The sequence below is a fragment of the Lepisosteus platostomus genome, chromosome 14, assembly GCF_059453375.1.
Source record: "Lepisosteus platostomus isolate fLepPlt1 chromosome 14, fLepPlt1.hap1, whole genome shotgun sequence".
NCBI classification, from domain to species: Eukaryota; Metazoa; Chordata; class Actinopteri; order Semionotiformes; family Lepisosteidae; genus Lepisosteus; species Lepisosteus platostomus.
In genome coordinates, this window is record NC_142624.1 from 31,954,905 (window position 1) to 31,976,530 (window position 21,626).

General features: G+C 41.0%; 1 protein-coding gene across 1 annotated transcript in view; it reads left to right on the top strand.

The window, feature by feature from the left end:
* The window catches only part of LOC148649270 (uncharacterized), a 128,362-nt gene that overhangs the window by 54,743 nt on the left and 51,993 nt on the right, over positions 1-21,626 (top strand). Inside the window, exons 34-51 of the mRNA XM_088605690.1 lie at positions 382-981; positions 1,514-2,113; positions 2,646-3,245; positions 3,778-4,377; positions 4,910-5,509; positions 6,042-6,641; positions 7,174-7,773; positions 8,306-8,905; positions 9,438-10,037; positions 10,570-11,169; positions 11,702-12,301; positions 12,834-13,433; positions 13,966-14,565; positions 15,103-15,702; positions 16,235-16,834; positions 17,367-17,966; positions 18,499-19,098; positions 19,631-20,230. Coding sequence (XP_088461816.1) covers positions 382-981; positions 1,514-2,113; positions 2,646-3,245; positions 3,778-4,377; positions 4,910-5,509; positions 6,042-6,641; positions 7,174-7,773; positions 8,306-8,905; positions 9,438-10,037; positions 10,570-11,169; positions 11,702-12,301; positions 12,834-13,433; positions 13,966-14,565; positions 15,103-15,702; positions 16,235-16,834; positions 17,367-17,966; positions 18,499-19,098; positions 19,631-20,230 — 10,800 coding nt within the window. The remainder of the gene's footprint in view (positions 1-381; positions 982-1,513; positions 2,114-2,645; positions 3,246-3,777; positions 4,378-4,909; positions 5,510-6,041; positions 6,642-7,173; positions 7,774-8,305; positions 8,906-9,437; positions 10,038-10,569; positions 11,170-11,701; positions 12,302-12,833; positions 13,434-13,965; positions 14,566-15,102; positions 15,703-16,234; positions 16,835-17,366; positions 17,967-18,498; positions 19,099-19,630; positions 20,231-21,626) is intronic.

Here is a 21,626-nt window from a genome sequence, read left to right on the forward strand (position 1 = left end):
TGCTTTGTTCAGGCTCTCTCAGTGTCCTTTTCTGTGAGATGGCTTCAAGCCAGTATTCTGTGCTTTGTAGTTTCTTGTCATTTGTTGCTCAATCTACATGGAGTTGTTCTTTTTCCACTTGGTGAAAATATTCTGAATCTCTTAATTCAGACCGAAATATCGGTGCAGTCTCATTATTCTAAACGACAATGATATATTCCAAATTTGATGGTCTCTTCATGTGGGTTCCAGTAACAAAATCGGTGTGTTATTCCAGTAGATGTTTTTTGCATTTCTTTTCTGAATGTCATTTGCAGCACGTGATGGTGCCAAATAACTGATGCAGTAGAACAACCCAAATTCTGTGTTTTGACGTTGTTTTTTACTCTGAACATTTCACAGTTGAGGGCGATGCCGTCAGAAGGGATGTTGTGTTTCTGCTGGATGGCTCTGATTCCACTAGAAATGGATTCCCAGCAATGCGGGACTTTGTTCAGAGAGTGGTAGAGAAGCTCCAAGTTGACGAGAACAAAGATCGGGTTGCTGTAGTCCAATACAGTAATGATCCAGCAGCTAACTTCTATCTAAATACATACTCATCAAAGGAGGATGTCATTAACAGTGTGAAAGGCCTTAGACACAAAGGAGGAAGGCCACTGAACACTGGGGCAGCCCTTCAGTTTGTTAAGGACAGAGTCTTTACTGCATCTGCCGGCAGCAGACGTCCTGAGGGTGTCCCTCAGATTGTTGTTGTGCTGTCTGGTGGAAAATCTAGTGACAGCGTTGAAGCACCAGCTGCGGCCCTGAAGGAACTTGGAGTGTTGATCTTTGCAATTGGAACGAGGAGCTCTGATAGCAGAGAATTGCAAAAGATTGCCTACGATCCTAGTTATGCTCTTTCAGTGTCTGAATTCTCTGACCTCCCAGCAGTCCAAGAGCAACTTCTTTCATCTGTTAATACCGTAGTTGTTGAGATCAGACCACGAACACCAACTGTGTTGGGTAAGAAAAGTAGAAGTATAGAGAAACATGTTTTGCTAGTTGTACAAGAACTGCAATAAGGAGTGATTTTGTGGAAATTTCCCAATATCAATTTGATAAAGCATTCTGTGAAGGTACTTGGAGCATACAGTAGTTTAACGTTCACTCCTCTTGCTTTGTTCAGGCTCTCTCAGTGTCCTTTTCTGTGAGATGGCTTCAAGCCAGTATTCTGTGCTTTGTAGTTTCTTGTCGTTTGTTGCTCAATCTACATGGAGTTGTTCTTTTTCCACTTGGTAAAAATATTCTGAATCTCTTAATTCAGACCAAAATATCGGTGCAGTCTCATTATTCTAAACGACAATGATATATTCCAAATTTGATGGTCTCTTCATGTGGGTTCCAGTAACAAAATCGGTGTGTTATTCCAGTAGATGTTTTTTGCATTTCTTTTCTGAATGTCATTTGCAGCACTTGATGGTGCCAAATAACTGATGCAGTAGAACAACCCAAATTCTGTGTTTTGACGTTGTTTTTTACTCTGAACATTTCACAGTTGAGGGCGATGCCGTCAGAAGGGATGTTGTGTTTCTGCTGGATGGCTCTGATTCCACTAGAAATGGATTCCCAGCAATGCGGGACTTTGTTCAGAGAGTGGTGGAGAAGCTCCGAGTTGATGAAAACAAAGATCGGGTTGCTGTAGTCCAATACAGTAATGATCCAGCAGCTAACTTCTATCTAAATACATACTCATCAAAGGAGGATGTCATTAACAGTGTGAAAGGCCTTAGACACAAAGGAGGAAGGCCACTGAACACTGGGGCAGCCCTTCAGTTTGTTAAGGACAGAGTCTTTACTGCATCTGCCGGCAGCAGACGTCCTGAGGGTGTCCCTCAGATTGTTGTTGTGCTGTCTGGTGGAAAATCTAGTGACAGCGTTGAAGCACCAGCTGCGGCCCTGAAGGAACTTGGAGTGTTGATCTTTGCAATTGGAACGAGGAGCTCTGATAGCAGAGAATTGCAAAAGATTGCCTACGATCCTAGTTATGCTCTTTCAGTGTCTGAATTCTCTGACCTCCCAGCAGTCCAAGAGCAACTTCTTTCATCTGTTAATACCGTAGTTGTTGAGATCAGACCACGAACACCAACTGTGTTGGGTAAGAAAAGTAGAAGTATAGAGAAACATGTTTTGCTAGTTGTACAAGAACTGCAATAAGGAGTGATTTTGTGGAAATTTCCCAATATCAATTTGATAAAGCATTCTGTGAAGGTACTTGGAGCATACAGTAGTTTAACGTTCACTCCTCTTGCTTTGTTCAGGCTCTCTCAGTGTCCTTTTCTGTGAGATGGCTTCAAGCCAGTATTCTGTGCTTTGTAGTTTCTTGTCGTTTGTTGCTCAATCTACATGGAGTTGTTCTTTTTCCACTTGGTAAAAATATTCTGAATCTCTTAATTCAGACCAAAATATCGGTGCAGTCTCATTATTCTAAACGACAATGATATATTCCAAATTTGATGGTCTCTTCATGTGGGTTCCAGTAACAAAATCGGTGTGTTATTCCAGTAGATGTTTTTTGCATTTCTTTTCTGAATGTCATTTGCAGCACTTGATGGTGCCAAATAACTGATGCAGTAGAACAACCCAAATTCTGTGTTTTGACGTTGTTTTTTACTCTGAACATTTCACAGTTGAGGGCGATGCCGTCAGAAGGGATGTTGTGTTTCTGCTGGATGGCTCTGATTCCACTAGAAATGGATTCCCAGCAATGCGGGACTTTGTTCAGAGAGTGGTGGAGAAGCTCCGAGTTGATGAAAACAAAGATCGGGTTGCTGTAGTCCAATACAGTAATGATCCAGCAGCTAACTTCTATCTAAATACATACTCAACAAAGGAGGATGTCATTAACAGTGTGAAAGGCCTTAGACACAAAGGAGGAAGGCCACTGAACACTGGGGCAGCCCTTCAGTTTGTTAAGGACAGAGTCTTTACTGCATCTGCCGGCAGCAGACGTCCTGAGGGTGTCCCTCAGATTGTTGTTGTGCTGTCTGGTGGAAAATCTAGTGACAGCGTTGAAGCACCAGCTGCGGCCCTGAAGGAACTTGGAGTGTTGATCTTTGCAATTGGAACGAGGAGCTCTGATAGCAGAGAATTGCAAAAGATTGCCTACGATCCTAGTTATGCTCTTTCAGTGTCTGAATTCTCTGACCTCCCAGCAGTCCAAGAGCAACTTCTTTCATCTGTTAATACCGTAGTTGTTGAGATCAGACCACGAACACCAACTGTGTTGGGTAAGAAAAGTAGAAGTATAGAGAAATATGTTTTGCTAGTTGTACAAGAACTGCAATAAGGAGTGATTTTGTGGAAATTTCCCAATATCAATTTGATAAAGCATTCTGTGAAGGTACTTGGAGCATACAGTAGTTTAACGTTCACTCCTCTTGCTTTGTTCAGGCTCTCTCAGTGTCCTTTTCTGTGAGATGGCTTCAAGCCAGTATTCTGTGCTTTGTAGTTTCTTGTCGTTTGTTGCTCAATCTACATGGAGTTGTTCTTTTTCCACTTGGTGAAAATATTCTGAATCTTTTAATTCAGACCAAATTATCGGTGCAGTCTAATTATTCTAAACGATAATGATATATTGCAAATTTGATGGTCTTTTCATGTGGGTTCCAGTAACACAATTGGTGTGTTGTTCCAGTAGATGTTTTTTGCATTTCTTTTCTGAATGTCATTTGCAGCACTTGATGGTGCCAAATAACTGATGCAGTAGAACAACCCAAATTCTGTGTTTTGACGTTGTTTTTTACTCTGAACATTTCACAGTTGAGGGCGATGCCGTCAGAAGGGATGTTGTGTTTCTGCTGGATGGCTCTGATTCCACTAGAAATGGATTCCCAGCAATGCGGGACTTTGTTCAGAGAGTGGTAGAGAAGCTCCAAGTTGACGAAAACAAAGATCGGGTTGCTGTAGTCCAATACAGTAATGATCCAGCAGCTAACTTCTATCTAAATACATACTCAACAAAGGAGGATGTCATTAACAGTGTGAAAGGCCTTAGACACAAAGGAGGAAGGCCACTGTACACTGGGGCAGCCCTTCAGTTTGTTAAGGACAGAGTCTTTACTGCATCTGCCGGCAGCAGACGTCCTGAGGGTGTCCCTCAGATTGTTGTTGTGCTGGCTGGTGGAAAATCTAGTGACAGCGTTGAAGCACCAGCTGCGGCCTTGAAGGAACTTGGAGTGTTGATCTTTGCAATTGGAACGAGGAGCTCTGATAGCAGAGAATTGCAAAAGATTGCCTACGATCCTAGTTATGCTCTTTCAGTGTCTGAATTCTCTGACCTCCCAGCAGTCCAAGAGCAACTTCTTTCATCTGTTAATACCGTAGTTGTTGAGATCACACCAGGAACACCAACTGTGTTGGGTAAGAAAAGTAGAAGTATAGAGAAATATGTTTTGCTAGTTGTACAAGAACTGCAATAAGGAGTGATTTTGTGGAAATTTCCCAATATCAATTTGATAAAGCATTCTGTGAAGGTACTTGGAGCATACAGTAGTTTAACGTTCACTCCTCTTGCTTTGTTCAGGCTCTCTCAGTGTCCTTTTCTGTGAGATGGCTTCAAGTCAATATTCTGTTCTTTGTAGTTTCTTGTCGTTTGTTGCTCAATCTACATGGAGTTGTTCTTTTTCCACTTGGTGAAAATATTCTGAATCTCTTAATTCAGACCAAAATATCGGTGCAGTCTAATTATTCTAAACGACAATGATATATTGCAAATTTGTTGGTCTCTTCATGTGGGTTCCAGTAACAAAATTGGTGTGTTATTCCAGTAGATGTTTTTTGCATTTCTTTTCTGAATGTCATTTGCAGCACTTTATGGTGCCAAATAACTGATGTAGTAGAACAACCCAAATTCTGTGTCTTGACGTTGTTTTTTACTCTGAACATTTCACAGTTGAGGGCGATGCCGTCAGAAGGGATGTTGTGTTTCTGCTGGATGGCTCTGATTCCACTAGAAATGGATTCCCAGCAATGCGGGACTTTGTTCAGAGAGTGGTGGAGAAGCTCCGAGTTGATGAAAACAAAGATCGGGTTGCTGTAGTCCAATACAGTAATGATCCAGCAGCTAACTTCTATCTAAATACATACTCAACAAAGGAGGATGTCATTAACAGTGTGAAAGGCCTTAGACACAAAGGAGGAAGGCCACTGAACACTGGGGCAGCCCTTCAGTTTGTTAAGGACAGAGTCTTTACTGCATCTGCCGGCAGCAGACGTCCTGAGGGTGTCCCTCAGATTGTTGTTGTGCTGGCTGGTGGAAGATCTAGTGACAGCGTTGAAGCACCAGCTGCGGCCCTGAAGGAACTTGGAGTGTTGATCTTTGCAATTGGAACGAGGAGCTCTGATAGCAGAGAATTGCAAAAGATTACCTACGATCCTAGTTATGCTCTTTCAGTGTCTGAATTCTCTGACCTCCCAGCAGTCCAAGAGCAACTTCTTTCATCTGTTAATACCGTAGTTGTTGAGATCACACCAGGAACACCAACTGTGTTGGGTAAGAAAAGTAGAAGTATAGAGAAATATGTTTTGCTAGTTGTACAAGAACTGCAATAAGGAGTGATTTTGTGGAAATTTCCCAATATAAATTTGATAAAGCATTCTGTGAAGGTACTTGGAGCATACAGTAGTTTAACGTTCACTCCTCTTGCTTTGTTCAGGCTCTCTCAGTGTCCTTTTCTGTGAGATGGCTTCAAGTCAATATTCTGTTCTTTGTAGTTTCTTGTCGTTTGTTGCTCAATCTACATGGAGTTGTTCTTTTTCCACTTGGTGAAAATATTCTGAATCTCTTAATTCAGACCAAATTATCGGTGCAGTCTAATTATTCTAAACGACAATGATATATTGCAAATTTGATGGTCTCTTCATGTGGGTTCCAGTAACAAAATTGGTGTGTTATTCCAGTAGATGTTTTTTGCATTTCTTTTCTGAATGTAATTTGCAGCACTTGATGGTGCCAAATAACTGATGCAGTAGAACAACCCAAATTCTGTGTTTTGACGTTGTTTTTTACTCTGAACATTTCACAGTTGAGGGCGATGCCGTCAGAAGGGATGTTGTGTTTCTGCTGGATGGCTCTGATTCCACTAGAAATGGATTCCCAGCAATGCGGGACTTTGTTCAGAGAGTGGTAGAGAAGCTCCAAGTTGACGAAAACAAAGATCGGGTTGCTGTAGTCCAATACAGTAATGATCCAGCAGCTAACTTCTATCTAAATACATACTCAACAAAGGAGGATGTCATTAACAGTGTGAAAGGCCTTAGACACAAAGGAGGAAGGCCACTGAACACTGGGGCAGCCCTTCAGTTTGTTAAGGACAGAGTCTTTACTGCATCTGCCGGCAGCAGACGTCCTGAGGGTGTCCCTCAGATTGTTGTTGTGCTGTCTGGTGGAAGATCTAGTGACAGCGTTGAAGCACCAGCTGCGGCCCTGAAGGAACTTGGAGTGTTGATCTTTGCAATTGGAACGAGGAGCTCTGATAGCAGAGAATTGCAAAAGATTGCCTACCATCCTAGTTATGCTCTTTCAGTGTCTGAATTCTCTGACCTCCCAGCAGTCCAAGAGCAACTTCTTTCATCTGTTAATACCGTAGTTGTTGAGATCACACCAGGAACACCAACTGTGTTGGGTAAGAAAAGTAGAAGTATAGAGAAATATGTTTTGCTAGTTGTACAAGAACTGCAATAAGGAGTGATTTTGTGGAAATTTCCCAATATAAATTTGATAAAGCAATCTGTGAAGGTACTTGGAGCATACAGTAGTTTAACGTTCACTCCTCTTGCTTTGTTCAGGCTCTCTCAGTGTCCTTTACTGTGAGATGGCTTCAAGTCAATATTCTGTTCTTTGTAGTTTCTTGTCGTTTGTTGCTCAATCTACATGGAGTTGTTCTTTTTCCACTTGGTGAAAATATTCTGAATCTCTTAATTCAGACCAAATTATCGGTGCAGTCTAATTATTCTAAACGACAATGATATATTGCAAATTTGATGGTCTCTTCATGTGGGTTCCAGTAACAAAATTGGTGTGTTATTCCAGTAGATGTTTTTTGCATTTCTTTTCTGAATGTCATTTGCAGCACTTGATGGTGCCAAATAACTGATGCAGTAGAACAACCCAAATTCTGTGTTTTGACGTTGTTTTTTACTCTGAACATTTCACAGTTGAGGGCGATGCCGTCAGAAGGGATGTTGTGTTTCTGCTGGATGGCTCTGATTACACTAGAAATGGATTCCCAGCAATGCGGGACTTTGTTCAGAGAGTGGTAGAGAAGCTCCAAGTTGACGAAAACAAAGATCGGGTTGCTGTAGTCCAATACAGTAATGATCCAGCAGCTAACTTCTATCTAAATACATACTCAACAAAGGAGGATGTCATTAACAGTGTGAAAGGCCTTAGACACAAAGGAGGAAGGCCACTGAACACTGGGGCAGCCCTTCAGTTTGTTAAGGACAGAGTCTTTACTGCATCTGCCGGCAGCAGACGTCCTGAGGGTGTCCCTCAGATTGTTGTTGTGCTGTCTGGTGGAAGATCTAGTGACAGCGTTGAAGCACCAGCTGCGGCCCTGAAGGAACTTGGAGTGTTGATCTTTGCAATTGGAACGAGGAGCTCTGATAGCAGAGAATTGCAAAAGATTACCTACGATCCTAGTTATGCTCTTTCAGTGTCTGAATTCTCTGACCTCCCAGCAGTCCAAGAGCAACTTCTTTCATCTGTTAATACCGTAGTTGTTGAGATCACACCAGGAACACCAACTGTGTTGGGTAAGAAAAGTAGAAGTATAGAGAAATATGTTTTGCTAGTTGTACAAGAACTGCAATAAGGAGTGATTTTGTGGAAATTTCCCAATATAAATTTGATAAAGCATTCTGTGAAGGTACTTGGAGCATACAGTAGTTTAACGTTCACTCCTCTTGCTTTGTTCAGGCTCTCTCAGTGTCCTTTTCTGTGAGATGGCTTCAAGTCAATATTCTGTTCTTTGTAGTTTCTTGTCGTTTGTTGCTCAATCTACATGGAGTTGTTCTTTTTCCACTTGGTGAAAATATTCTGAATCTCTTAATTCAGACCAAATTATCGGTGCAGTCTAATTATTCTAAACGACAATGATATATTGCAAATTTGATGGTCTCTTCATGTGGGTTCCAGTAACAAAATTGGTGTGTTATTCCAGTAGATGTTTTTTGCATTTCTTTTCTGAATGTCATTTGCAGCACTTGATGGTGCCAAATAACTGATGCAGTAGAACAACCCAAATTCTGTGTTTTGACGTTGTTTTTTACTCTGAACATTTCACAGTTGAGGGCGATGCCGTCAGAAGGGATGTTGTGTTTCTGCTGGATGGCTCTGATTCCACTAGAAATGGATTCCCAGCAATGCGGGACTTTGTTCAGAGAGTGGTAGAGAAGCTCCAAGTTGACGAAAACAAAGATCGGGTTGCTGTAGTCCAATACAGTAATGATCCAGCAGCTAACTTCTATCTAAATACATACTCAACAAAGGAGGATGTCATTAACAGTGTGAAAGGCCTTAGACACAAAGGAGGAAGGCCACTGAACACTGGGGCAGCCCTTCAGTTTGTTAAGGACAGAGTCTTTACTGCATCTGCCGGCAGCAGACGTCCTGAGGGTGTCCCTCAGATTGTTGTTGTGCTGTCTGGTGGAAGATCTAGTGACAGCGTTGAAGCACCAGCTGCGGCCCTGAAGGAACTTGGAGTGTTGATCTTTGCAATTGGAACGAGGAGCTCTGATAGCAGAGAATTGCAAAAGATTACCTACGATCCTAGTTATGCTCTTTCAGTGTCTGAATTCTCTGACCTCCCAGCAGTCCAAGAGCAACTTCTTTCATCTGTTAATACCGTAGTTGTTGAGATCACACCAGGAACACCAACTGTGTTGGGTAAGAAAAGTAGAAGTATAGAGAAACATGTTTTGCTAGTTGTACAAGAACTGCAATAAGGAGTGATTTTGTGGAAATTTCCCAATATAAATTTGATAAAGCAATCTGTGAAGGTACTTGGAGCATACAGTAGTTTAACGTTCACTCCTCTTGCTTTGTTCAGGCTCTCTCAGTGTCCTTTACTGTGAGATGGCTTCAAGTCAATATTCTGTTCTTTGTAGTTTCTTGTCGTTTGTTGCTCAATCTACATGGAGTTGTTCTTTTTCCACTTGGTGAAAATATTCTGAATCTCTTAATTCAGACCAAATTATCGGTGCAGTCTAATTATTCTAAACGACAATGATATATTGCAAATTTGATGGTCTCTTCATGTGGGTTCCAGTAACAAAATTGGTGTGTTATTCCAGTAGATGTTTTTTGCATTTCTTTTCTGAATGTCATTTGCAGCACTTGATGGTGCCAAATAACTGATGCAGTAGAACAACCCAAATTCTGTGTTTTGACGTTGTTTTTTACTCTGAACATTTCACAGTTGAGGGCGATGCCGTCAGAAGGGATGTTGTGTTTCTGCTGGATGGCTCTGATTCCACTAGAAATGGATTCCCAGCAATGCGGGACTTTGTTCAGAGAGTGGTAGAGAAGCTCCAAGTTGACGAAAACAAAGATCGGGTTGCTGTAGTCCAATACAGTAATGATCCAGCAGCTAACTTCTATCTAAATACATACTCAACAAAGGAGGATGTCATTAACAGTGTGAAAGGCCTTAGACACAAAGGAGGAAGGCCACTGAACACTGGGGCAGCCCTTCAGTTTGTTAAGGACAGAGTCTTTACTGCATCTGCCGGCAGCAGACGTCCTGAGGGTGTCCCTCAGATTGTTGTTGTGCTGTCTGGTGGAAGATCTAGTGACAGCGTTGAAGCACCAGCTGCGGCCCTGAAGGAACTTGGAGTGTTGATCTTTGCAATTGGAACGAGGAGCTCTGATAGCAGAGAATTGCAAAAGATTACCTACGATCCTAGTTATGCTCTTTCAGTGTCTGAATTCTCTGACCTCCCAGCAGTCCAAGAGCAACTTCTTTCATCTGTTAATACCGTAGTTGTTGAGATCACACCAGGAACACCAACTGTGTTGGGTAAGAAAAGTAGAAGTATAGAGAAATATGTTTTGCTAGTTGTACAAGAACTGCAATAAGGAGTGATTTTGTGGAAATTTCCCAATATAAATTTGATAAAGCAATCTGTGAAGGTACTTGGAGCATACAGTAGTTTAACGTTCACTCCTCTTGCTTTGTTCAGGCTCTCTCAGTGTCCTTTACTGTGAGATGGCTTCAAGTCAATATTCTGTTCTTTGTAGTTTCTTGTCGTTTGTTGCTCAATCTACATGGAGTTGTTCTTTTTCCACTTGGTGAAAATATTCTGAATCTCTTAATTCAGACCAAATTATCGGTGCAGTCTAATTATTCTAAACGACAATGATATATTGCAAATTTGATGGTCTCTTCATGTGGGTTCCAGTAACAAAATTGGTGTGTTATTCCAGTAGATGTTTTTTGCATTTCTTTTCTGAATGTCATTTGCAGCACTTGATGGTGCCAAATAACTGATGCAGTAGAACAACCCAAATTCTGTGTTTTGACGTTGTTTTTTACTCTGAACATTTCACAGTTGAGGGCGATGCCGTCAGAAGGGATGTTGTGTTTCTGCTGGATGGCTCTGATTCCACTAGAAATGGATTCCCAGCAATGCGGGACTTTGTTCAGAGAGTGGTAGAGAAGCTCCAAGTTGACGAAAACAAAGATCGGGTTGCTGTAGTCCAATACAGTAATGATCTAGCAGCTAACTTCTATCTAAATACATACTCAACAAAGGAGGATGTCATTAACAGTGTGAAAGGCCTTAGACACAAAGGAGGAAGGCCACTGAACACTGGGGCAGCCCTTCAGTTTGTTAAGGACAGAGTCTTTACTGCATCTGCCGGCAGCAGACGTCCTGAGGGTGTCCCTCAGATTGTTGTTGTGCTGTCTGGTGGAAGATCTAGTGACAGCGTTGAAGCACCAGCTGCGGCCCTGAAGGAACTTGGAGTGTTGATCTTTGCAATTGGAACGAGGAGCTCTGATAGCAGAGAATTGCAAAAGATTACCTACGATCCTAGTTATGCTCTTTCAGTGTCTGAATTCTCTGACCTCCCAGCAGTCCAAGAGCAACTTCTTTCATCTGTTAATACCGTAGTTGTTGAGATCACACCAGGAACACCAACTGTGTTGGGTAAGAAAAGTAGAAGTATAGAGAAACATGTTTTGCTAGTTGTACAAGAACTGCAATAAGGAGTGATTTTGTGGAAATTTCCCAATATAAATTTGATAAAGCAATCTGTGAAGGTACTTGGAGCATACAGTAGTTTAACGTTCACTCCTCTTGCTTTGTTCAGGCTCTCTCAGTGTCCTTTACTGTGAGATGGCTTCAAGTCAATATTCTGTTCTTTGTAGTTTCTTGTCGTTTGTTGCTCAATCTACATGGAGTTGTTCTTTTTCCACTTGGTGAAAATATTCTGAATCTCTTAATTCAGACCAAATTATCGGTGCAGTCTAATTATTCTAAACGACAATGATATATTGCAAATTTGATGGTCTCTTCATGTGGGTTCCAGTAACAAAATTGGTGTGTTATTCCAGTAGATGTTTTTTGCATTTCTTTTCTGAATGTCATTTGCAGCACTTGATGGTGCCAAATAACTGATGCAGTAGAACAACCCAAATTCTGTGTTTTGACGTTGTTTTTTACTCTGAACATTTCACAGTTGAGGGCGATGCCGTCAGAAGGGATGTTGTGTTTCTGCTGGATGGCTCTGATTCCACTAGAAATGGATTCCCAGCAATGCGGGACTTTGTTCAGAGAGTGGTAGAGAAGCTCCAAGTTGACGAAAACAAAGATCGGGTTGCTGTAGTCCAATACAGTAATGATCCAGCAGCTAACTTCTATCTAAATACATACTCAACAAAGGAGGATGTCATTAACAGTGTGAAAGGCCTTAGACACAAAGGAGGAAGGCCACTGAACACTGGGGCAGCCCTTCAGTTTGTTAAGGACAGAGTCTTTACTGCATCTGCCGGCAGCAGACGTCCTGAGGGTGTCCCTCAGATTGTTGTTGTGCTGTCTGGTGGAAGATCTAGTGACAGCGTTGAAGCACCAGCTGCGGCCCTGAAGGAACTTGGAGTGTTGATCTTTGCAATTGGAACGAGGAGCTCTGATAGCAGAGAATTGCAAAAGATTACCTACGATCCTAGTTATGCTCTTTCAGTGTCTGAATTCTCTGACCTCCCAGCAGTCCAAGAGCAACTTCTTTCATCTGTTAATACCGTAGTTGTTGAGATCACACCAGGAACACCAACTGTGTTGGGTAAGAAAAGTAGAAGTATAGAGAAACATGTTTTGCTAGTTGTACAAGAACTGCAATAAGGAGTGATTTTGTGGAAATTTCCCAATATAAATTTGATAAAGCAATCTGTGAAGGTACTTGGAGCATACAGTAGTTTAACGTTCACTCCTCTTGCTTTGTTCAGGCTCTCTCAGTGTCCTTTACTGTGAGATGGCTTCAAGTCAATATTCTGTTCTTTGTAGTTTCTTGTCGTTTGTTGCTCAATCTACATGGAGTTGTTCTTTTTCCACTTGGTGAAAATATTCTGAATCTCTTAATTCAGACCAAATTATCGGTGCAGTCTAATTATTCTAAACGACAATGATATATTGCAAATTTGATGGTCTCTTCATGTGGGTTCCAGTAACAAAATTGGTGTGTTATTCCAGTAGATGTTTTTTGCATTTCTTTTCTGAATGTCATTTGCAGCACTTGATGGTGCCAAATAACTGATGCAGTAGAACAACCCAAATTCTGTGTTTTGACGTTGTTTTTTACTCTGAACATTTCACAGTTGAGGGCGATGCCGTCAGAAGGGATGTTGTGTTTCTGCTGGATGGCTCTGATTCCACTAGAAATGGATTCCCAGCAATGCGGGACTTTGTTCAGAGAGTGGTAGAGAAGCTCCAAGTTGACGAAAACAAAGATCGGGTTGCTGTAGTCCAATACAGTAATGATCCAGCAGCTAACTTCTATCTAAATACATACTCAACAAAGGAGGATGTCATTAACAGTGTGAAAGGCCTTAGACACAAAGGAGGAAGGCCACTGAACACTGGGGCAGCCCTTCAGTTTGTTAAGGACAGAGTCTTTACTGCATCTGCCGGCAGCAGACGTCCTGAGGGTGTCCCTCAGATTGTTGTTGTGCTGTCTGGTGGAAGATCTAGTGACAGCGTTGAAGCACCAGCTGCGGCCCTGAAGGAACTTGGAGTGTTGATCTTTGCAATTGGAACGAGGAGCTCTGATAGCAGAGAATTGCAAAAGATTACCTACGATCCTAGTTATGCTCTTTCAGTGTCTGAATTCTCTGACCTCCCAGCAGTCCAAGAGCAACTTCTTTCATCTGTTAATACCGTAGTTGTTGAGATCACACCAGGAACACCAACTGTGTTGGGTAAGAAAAGTAGAAGTATAGAGAAACATGTTTTGCTAGTTGTACAAGAACTGCAATAAGGAGTGATTTTGTGGAAATTTCCCAATATAAATTTGATAAAGCAATCTGTGAAGGTACTTGGAGCATACAGTAGTTTAACGTTCACTCCTCTTGCTTTGTTCAGGCTCTCTCAGTGTCCTTTACTGTGAGATGGCTTCAAGTCAATATTCTGTTCTTTGTAGTTTCTTGTCGTTTGTTGCTCAATCTACATGGAGTTGTTCTTTTTCCACTTGGTGAAAATATTCTGAATCTCTTAATTCAGACCAAATTATCGGTGCAGTCTAATTATTCTAAACGACAATGATATATTGCAAATTTGATGGTCTCTTCATGTGGGTTCCAGTAACAAAATTGGTGTGTTATTCCAGTAGATGTTTTTTGCATTTCTTTTCTGAATGTCATTTGCAGCACTTGATGGTGCCAAATAACTGATGCAGTAGAACAACCCAAATTCTGTGTTTTGACGTTGTTTTTTACTCTGAACATTTCACAGTTGAGGGCGATGCCGTCAGAAGGGATGTTGTGTTTCTGCTGGATGGCTCTGATTCCACTAGAAATGGATTCCCAGCAATGCGGGACTTTGTTCAGAGAGTGGTAGAGAAGCTCCAAGTTGACGAAAACAAAGATCGGGTTGCTGTAGTCCAATACAGTAATGATCCAGCAGCTAACTTCTATCTAAATACATACTCAACAAAGGAGGATGTCATTAACAGTGTGAAAGGCCTTAGACACAAAGGAGGAAGGCCACTGAACACTGGGGCAGCCCTTCAGTTTGTTAAGGACAGAGTCTTTACTGCATCTGCCGGCAGCAGACGTCCTGAGGGTGTCCCTCAGATTGTTGTTGTGCTGTCTGGTGGAAGATCTAGTGACAGCGTTGAAGCACCAGCTGCGGCCCTGAAGGAACTTGGAGTGTTGATCTTTGCAATTGGAACGAGGAGCTCTGATAGCAGAGAATTGCAAAAGATTACCTACGATCCTAGTTATGCTCTTTCAGTGTCTGAATTCTCTGACCTCCCAGCAGTCCAAGAGCAACTTCTTTCATCTGTTAATACCGTAGTTGTTGAGATCACACCAGGAACACCAACTGTGTTGGGTAAGAAAAGTAGAAGTATAGAGAAATATGTTTTGCTAGTTGTACAAGAACTGCAATAAGGAGTAATTTTGTGGAAATTTCCCAATATAAATTTGATAAAGCATTCTGTGAAGGTACTTGGAGCATACAGTAGTTTAACGTTCACTCCTCTTGCTTTGTTCAGGCTCTCTCAGTGTCCTTTTCTGTGAGATGGCTTCAAGTCAATATTCTGTTCTTTGTAGTTTCTTGTCGTTTGTTGCTCAATCTACAGTACATGGAGTTGTTCTTTTTCCACTTGGTGAAAATATTCTGAATCTCTTAATTCAGACCAAATTATCGGTGCAGTCTAATTATTCTAAACGACAATGATATATTGCAAATTTGATGGTCTCTTCATGTGGGTTCCAGTAACAAAATTGGTGTGTTATTCCAGTAGATGTTTTTTGCATTTCTTTTCTGAATGTCATTTGCAGCACTTGATGGTGCCAAATAACTGATGCAGTAGAACAACCCAAATTCTGTGTTTTGACGTTGTTTTTTACTCTGAACATTTCACAGTTGAGGGCGATGCCGTCAGAAGGGATGTTGTGTTTCTGCTGGATGGCTCTGATTCCACTAGAAATGGATTCCCAGCAATGCGGGACTTTGTTCAGAGAGTGGTAGAGAAGCTCCAAGTTGACGAAAACAAAGATCGGGTTGCTGTAGTCCAATACAGTAATGATCCAGCAGCTAACTTCTATCTAAATACATACTCAACAAAGGAGGATGTCATTAACAGTGTGAAAGGCCTTAGACACAAAGGAGGAAGGCCACTGAACACTGGGGCAGCCCTTCAGTTTGTTAAGGACAGAGTCTTTACTGCATCTGCCGGCAGCAGACGTCCTGAGGGTGTCCCTCAGATTGTTGTTGTGCTGTCTGGTGGAAGATCTAGTGACAGCGTTGAAGCACCAGCTGCGGCCCTGAAGGAACTTGGAGTGTTGATCTTTGCAATTGGAACGAGGAGCTCTGATAGCAGAGAATTGCAAAAGATTACCTACGATCCTAGTTATGCTCTTTCAGTGTCTGAATTCTCTGACCTCCCAGCAGTCCAAGAGCAACTTCTTTCATCTGTTAATACCGTAGTTGTTGAGATCAGACCACGAACACCAACTGTGTTGGGTAAGAAAAGTAGAAGTATAGAGAAACATGTTTTGCTAGTTGTACAAGAACTGCAATAAGGAGTGATTTTGTGGAAATTTCCCAATATAAATTTGATAAAGCAATCTGTGAAGGTACTTGGAGCATACAGTAGTTTAACGTTCACTCCTCTTGCTTTGTTCAGGCTCTCTCAGTGTCCTTTACTGTGAGATGGCTTCAAGTCAATATTCTGTTCTTTGTAGTTTCTTGTCGTTTGTTGCTCAATCTACATGGAGTTGTTCTTTTTCCACTTGGTGAAAATATTCTGAATCTCTTAATTCAGACCAAATTATCGGTGCAGTCTAATTATTCTAAACGACAATGATATATTGCAAATTTGATGGTCTCTTCATGTGGGTTCCAGTAACAAAATTGGTGTGTTATTCCAGTAGATGTTTTTTGCATTTCTTTTCTGAATGTCATTTGCAGCACTTGATGGTGCCAAATAACTGATGCAGTAGAACAACCCAAATTCTGTGTTTTGACGTTGTTTTTTACTCTGAACATTTCACAGTTGAGGGCGATGCCGTCAGAAGGGATGTTGTGTTTCTGCTGGATGGCTCTGATTACACTAGAAATGGATTCCCAGCAATGCGGGACTTTGTTCAGAGAGTGGTAGAGAAGCTCCAAGTTGACGAAAACAAAGATCGGGTTGCTGTAGTCCAATACAGTAATGATCCAGCAGCTAACTTCTATCTAAATACATACTCAACAAAGGAGGATGTCATTAACAGTGTGAAAGGCCTTAGACACAAAGGAGGAAGGCCACTGAACACTGGGGCAGCCCTTCAGTTTGTTAAGGACAGAGTCTTTACTGCATCTGCCGGCAGCAGACGTCCTGAGGGTGTCCCTCAGATTGTTGTTGTGCTGTCTGGTGGAAGATCTAGTGACAGCGTTGAAGCACCAGCTGCGGCCCTGAAGGAACTTGGAGTGTTGATCTTTGCAATTGGAACGAGGAGCTCTGATAGCAGAGAATTGCAAAAGATTACCTACGATCCTAGTTATGCTCTTTCAGTGTCTGAATTCTCTGACCTCCCAGCAGTCCAAGAGCAACTTCTTTCATCTGTTAATACCGTAGTTGTTGAGATCACACCAGGAACACCAACTGTGTTGGGTAAGAAAAGTAGAAGTATAGAGAAATATGTTTTGCTAGTTGTACAAGAACTGCAATAAGGAGTGATTTTGTGGAAATTTCCCAATATAAATTTGATAAAGCATTCTGTGAAGGTACTTGGAGCATACAGTAGTTTAACGTTCACTCCTCTTGCTTTGTTCAGGCTCTCTCAGTGTCCTTTTCTGTGAGATGGCTTCAAGTCAATATTCTGTTCTTTGTAGTTTCTTGTCGTTTGTTGCTCAATCTACATGGAGTTGTTCTTTTTCCACTTGGTGAAAATATTCTGAATCTCTTAATTCAGACCAAATTATCGGTGCAGTCTAATTATTCTAAACGACAATGATATATTGCAAATTTGATGGTCTCTTCATGTGGGTTCCAGTAACAAAATTGGTGTGTTATTCCAGTAGATGTTTTTTGCATTTCTTTTCTGAATGTCATTTGCAGCACTTGATGGTGCCAAATAACTGATGCAGTAGAACAACCCAAATTCTGTGTTTTGACGTTGTTTTTTACTCTGAACATTTCACAGTTGAGGGCGATGCCATCAGAAGGGATGTTGTGTTTCTGCTGGATGGCTCTGATTCCACTAGAAATGGATTCCCAGCAATGCGGGACTTTGTTCAGAGAGTGGTAGAGAAGCTCCAAGTTGACGAAAACAAAGATCGGGTTGCTGTAGTCCAATACAGTAATGATCCAGCAGCTAACTTCTATCTAAATACATACTCAACAAAGGAGGATGTCATTAACAGTGTGAAAGGCCTTAGACACAAAGGAGGAAGGCCACTGAACACTGGGGCAGCCCTTCAGTTTGTTAAGGACAGAGTCTTTACTGCATCTGCCGGCAGCAGACGTCCTGAGGGTGTCCCTCAGATTGTTGTTGTGCTGTCTGGTGGAAGATCTAGTGACAGCGTTGAAGCACCAGCTGCGGCCCTGAAGGAACTTGGAGTGTTGATCTTTGCAATTGGAACGAGGAGCTCTGATAGCAGAGAATTGCAAAAGATTACCTACGATCCTAGTTATGCTCTTTCAGTGTCTGAATTCTCTGACCTCCCAGCAGTCCAAGAGCAACTTCTTTTATCTGTTAATACCGTAGTTGTTGAGATCACACCAGGAACACCAACTGTGTTGGGTAAGAAAAGTTGAAGTATAGAGAAATATGTTTTGCTAGTTGTACAAGAACTGCAATAAGGAGTGATTTTGTGGAAATTTCCCAATATAAATTTGATAAAGCATTCTGTGAAGGTACTTGGAGCATACAGTAGTTTAACGTTCACTCCTCTTGCTTTGTTCAGGCTCTCTCAGTGTCCTTTTCTGTGAGATGGCTTCAAGTCAATATTCTGTTCTTTGTAGTTTCTTGTCGTTTGTTGCTCAATCTACATGGAGTTGTTCTTTTTCCACTTGGTGAAAATATTCTGAATCTCTTAATTCAGACCAAAATATCGGTGCAGTCTTATTATTCTAAACGACAATGATATATTGCAAATTTGATGGTCTCTTCATGTGGGTTCCAGTAACAAAATTGGTGTGTTATTCCAGTAGATGTTTTTTGCATTTCTTTTCTGAATGTCATTTGCAGCACTTTATGGTGCCAAATAACTGATGCAGTAGAACAACCCAAATTCTGTGTTTTGACGTTGTTTTTTACTCTGAACATTTCACAGTTGAGGGCGATGCCGTCAGAAGGGATGTTGTGTTTCTGCTGGATGGCTCTGATTACACTAGAAATGGATTCCCAGCAATGCGGGACTTTGTTCAGAGAGTGGTAGAGAAGCTCCAAGTTGATGAAAACAAAGACCGGGTTGCTGTAGTCCAATACAGTAATGATCCAGCAGCTAACTTCTATCTAAATACCTACTCAACAAAGGAGGATGTCATTAACAGTGTGAAAGGCCTTAGACACAAAGGAGGAAGGCCACTGTACACTGGGGCAGCCCTTCAGTTTGTTAAGGACAGAGTCTTTACTGCATCTGCCGGCAGCAGACGTCCTGAGGGTGTCCCTCAGATTGTTGTTGTGCTGTCTGGTGGAAGATCTAGTGACAGCGTTGAAGCACCAGCTGCGGCCCTGAAGGAACTTGGAGTGTTGATCTTTGCAATTGGAACGAGGAGCTCTGATAGCAGAGAATTGCAAAAGATTGCCTACCATCCTAGTTATGCTCTTTCAGTGTCTGAATTCTCTGACCTCCCAGCAGTCCAAGAGCAACTTCTTTCATCTGTTAATACCGTAGTTGTTGAGATCACACCAGGAACACCAACTGTGTTGGGTAAGAAAAGTAGAAGTATAGAGAAACGTGTTTTGCTAGTTGTACAAGAACTGCAATAAGGAGTGATTTTGTGGAAATTTCCCAATATAAATTTGATAAAGCAATCTGTGAAGGTACTTGGAGCATACAGTAGTTTAACGTTCACTCCTCTTGCTTTGTTCAGGCTCTCTCAGTGTCCTTTTCTGTGAGATGGCTTCAAGTCAATATTCTGTTCTTTGTAGTTTCTTGTCGTTTGTTGCTCAATCTACATGGAGTTGTTCTTTTTCCACTTGGTGAAAATATTCTGAATCTCTTAATTCAGACCAAAATATCGGTGCAGTCTAATTATTCTAAACGACAATGATATATTGCAAATTTGATGGTCTCTTCATGTGGGTTCCAGTAACAAAATTGGTGTGTTATTCCAGTAGATGTTTTTTGCATTTCTTTTCTGAATGTCATTTGCAGCACTTTATGGTGCCAAATAACTGATGCAGTAGAACAACCCAAATTCTGTGTCTTGACGTTGTTTTTTACTCTGAACATTTCACAGTTGAGGGCGATGCCGTCAGAAGGGATGTTGTGTTTCTGCTGGATGGCTCTGATTACACTAGAAATGGATTCCCAGCAATGCGGGACTTTGTTCAGAGAGTGGTGGAGAAGCTCCGAGTTGATGAAAACAAAGATCGGGTTGCTGTAGTCCAATACAGTAATGATCCAGCAGCTAACTTCTATCTAAATACATACTCAACAAAGGAGGATGTCATTAACAGTGTGAAAGGCCTTAGACACAAAGGAGGAAGGCCACTGAACACTGGGGCAGCCCTTCAGTTTGTTAAGGACAGAGTCTTTACTGCATCTGCCGGCAGCAGACGTCCTGAGGGTGTCCCTCAGATTGTTGTTGTGCTGGCTGGTGGAAGATCTAGTGACAGCGTTGAAGCACCAGCTGCGGCCCTGAAGGAACTTGGAGTGTTGATCTTTGCAATTGGAACGAGGAGCTCTGATAGCAGAGAATTGCAAAAGATTGCCTACCATCCTAGTTATGCTCTTTCAGTGTCTGAATTCTCTGACCTCCCAGCAGTCCAAGAGCAACTTCTTTCATCTGTTAATACCGTAGTTTTTGAGATCACACTAGGAACAACAACTGTGTTGGGTAAGAAAAGTAGAAGTATAGAGAAATATGTTTTGCCAGTTGTATAAGTACTGCAATAAGGAGTGATTTTTTGGATATATTTTAAAAACATAATATATATTTTAAATTATTAATAGCTAGCGTTAAAATATCCATTTAATTTTGAAATTATCATTTGTATTAACATTTTGATTTATTATTGTTTTATCACAATTATAACATATTTACAACAGTGATTCACTGTGCTACAATACATGAATAAGAAAGTTGCTGACATCTTCAGAATACATTGACTGTAGGTTGGAGTATCATTAACATTGCTCCATTTCTAAGACAAAATGTAAAGACTTTACGTTTGCTCTGTTTTATATACAGTTCAATTGTTAAAGTATTTTGTTTTGATCCATATTTCTTTAATGTTGCCTTGTATTGTCTTAAGTTTAGATCTCTTGAAACTGTCACGCCCTCTACAGCTAGAGGGCGTTCCTACTCTGTCTTGTCCTTCTCAAGTGACTTTTTGTGGGGTTATATATTTCTGGGTCACCCTTTGCTCCTGGCTCAGCATTGAAGGTTTGGTGGTCTTGAGTCCTGTCTAGTACCAGGTCGTTTCCTCCGCGGCCTGAGGGCATAGGTTTCTACCCAACGTCGTCTGACCTCCTGAGCTCGGGCTAACCCCCATATTGCCGCTAAGCATAGGGTCTTTATTGCTCTCCTGGCCTTTCCACGGCATGCCTTGTGACATCTGTGACAGAAACTGTGTTAAACGTGCCTATGTTATCAAAATCTAACTGTGAAACATACAGGAGAGGTTATTTTGTGTGGAATTCATTTGTACTTCTGATTATGGATGTTCTATTCTTACATACATTTTATAATCATCAAAATATGCAGAAAAGTTCAATGTATTATTTCCAAGAGATATTTGACCAGTTTCATAGAGAAGCTAATATCAAATTCTATGTTTTCTTTGCTCATCCTTGGCCTTTGCTGATCTGGCTAAACAATTCTAAGTATCTCTTTTGGTTATTTTTACTGTGATTTTAATAGATAAATTACATCAACATTTTGCATAAAGTTCTATAAATTAATAAAATTCTTGTCACCAACCCAATTTTAGCAGCAGGCTGCTTCTGTATTCTATATATACAGTTGATTTATTTTTATAAAAAATACTAGACTGTGAATGCATAAATTAAATTATTTTTTTTATTTTATATTAAATTGATGTATTTAAAGTATTGTCTTATTATAATATGATTTTAAATTTGGATAATTTTAATATGATATCATTTTGAATTTGTAGTTTACTTTAAAATGTACATATAAATGCAATCTGCATTTTCTGTGAAGTTTAATATGAAACTGAAGGCAAAGTAGCATCAAAGCTCTTCTGAATAACATTTTTTTCTTTTTAAAT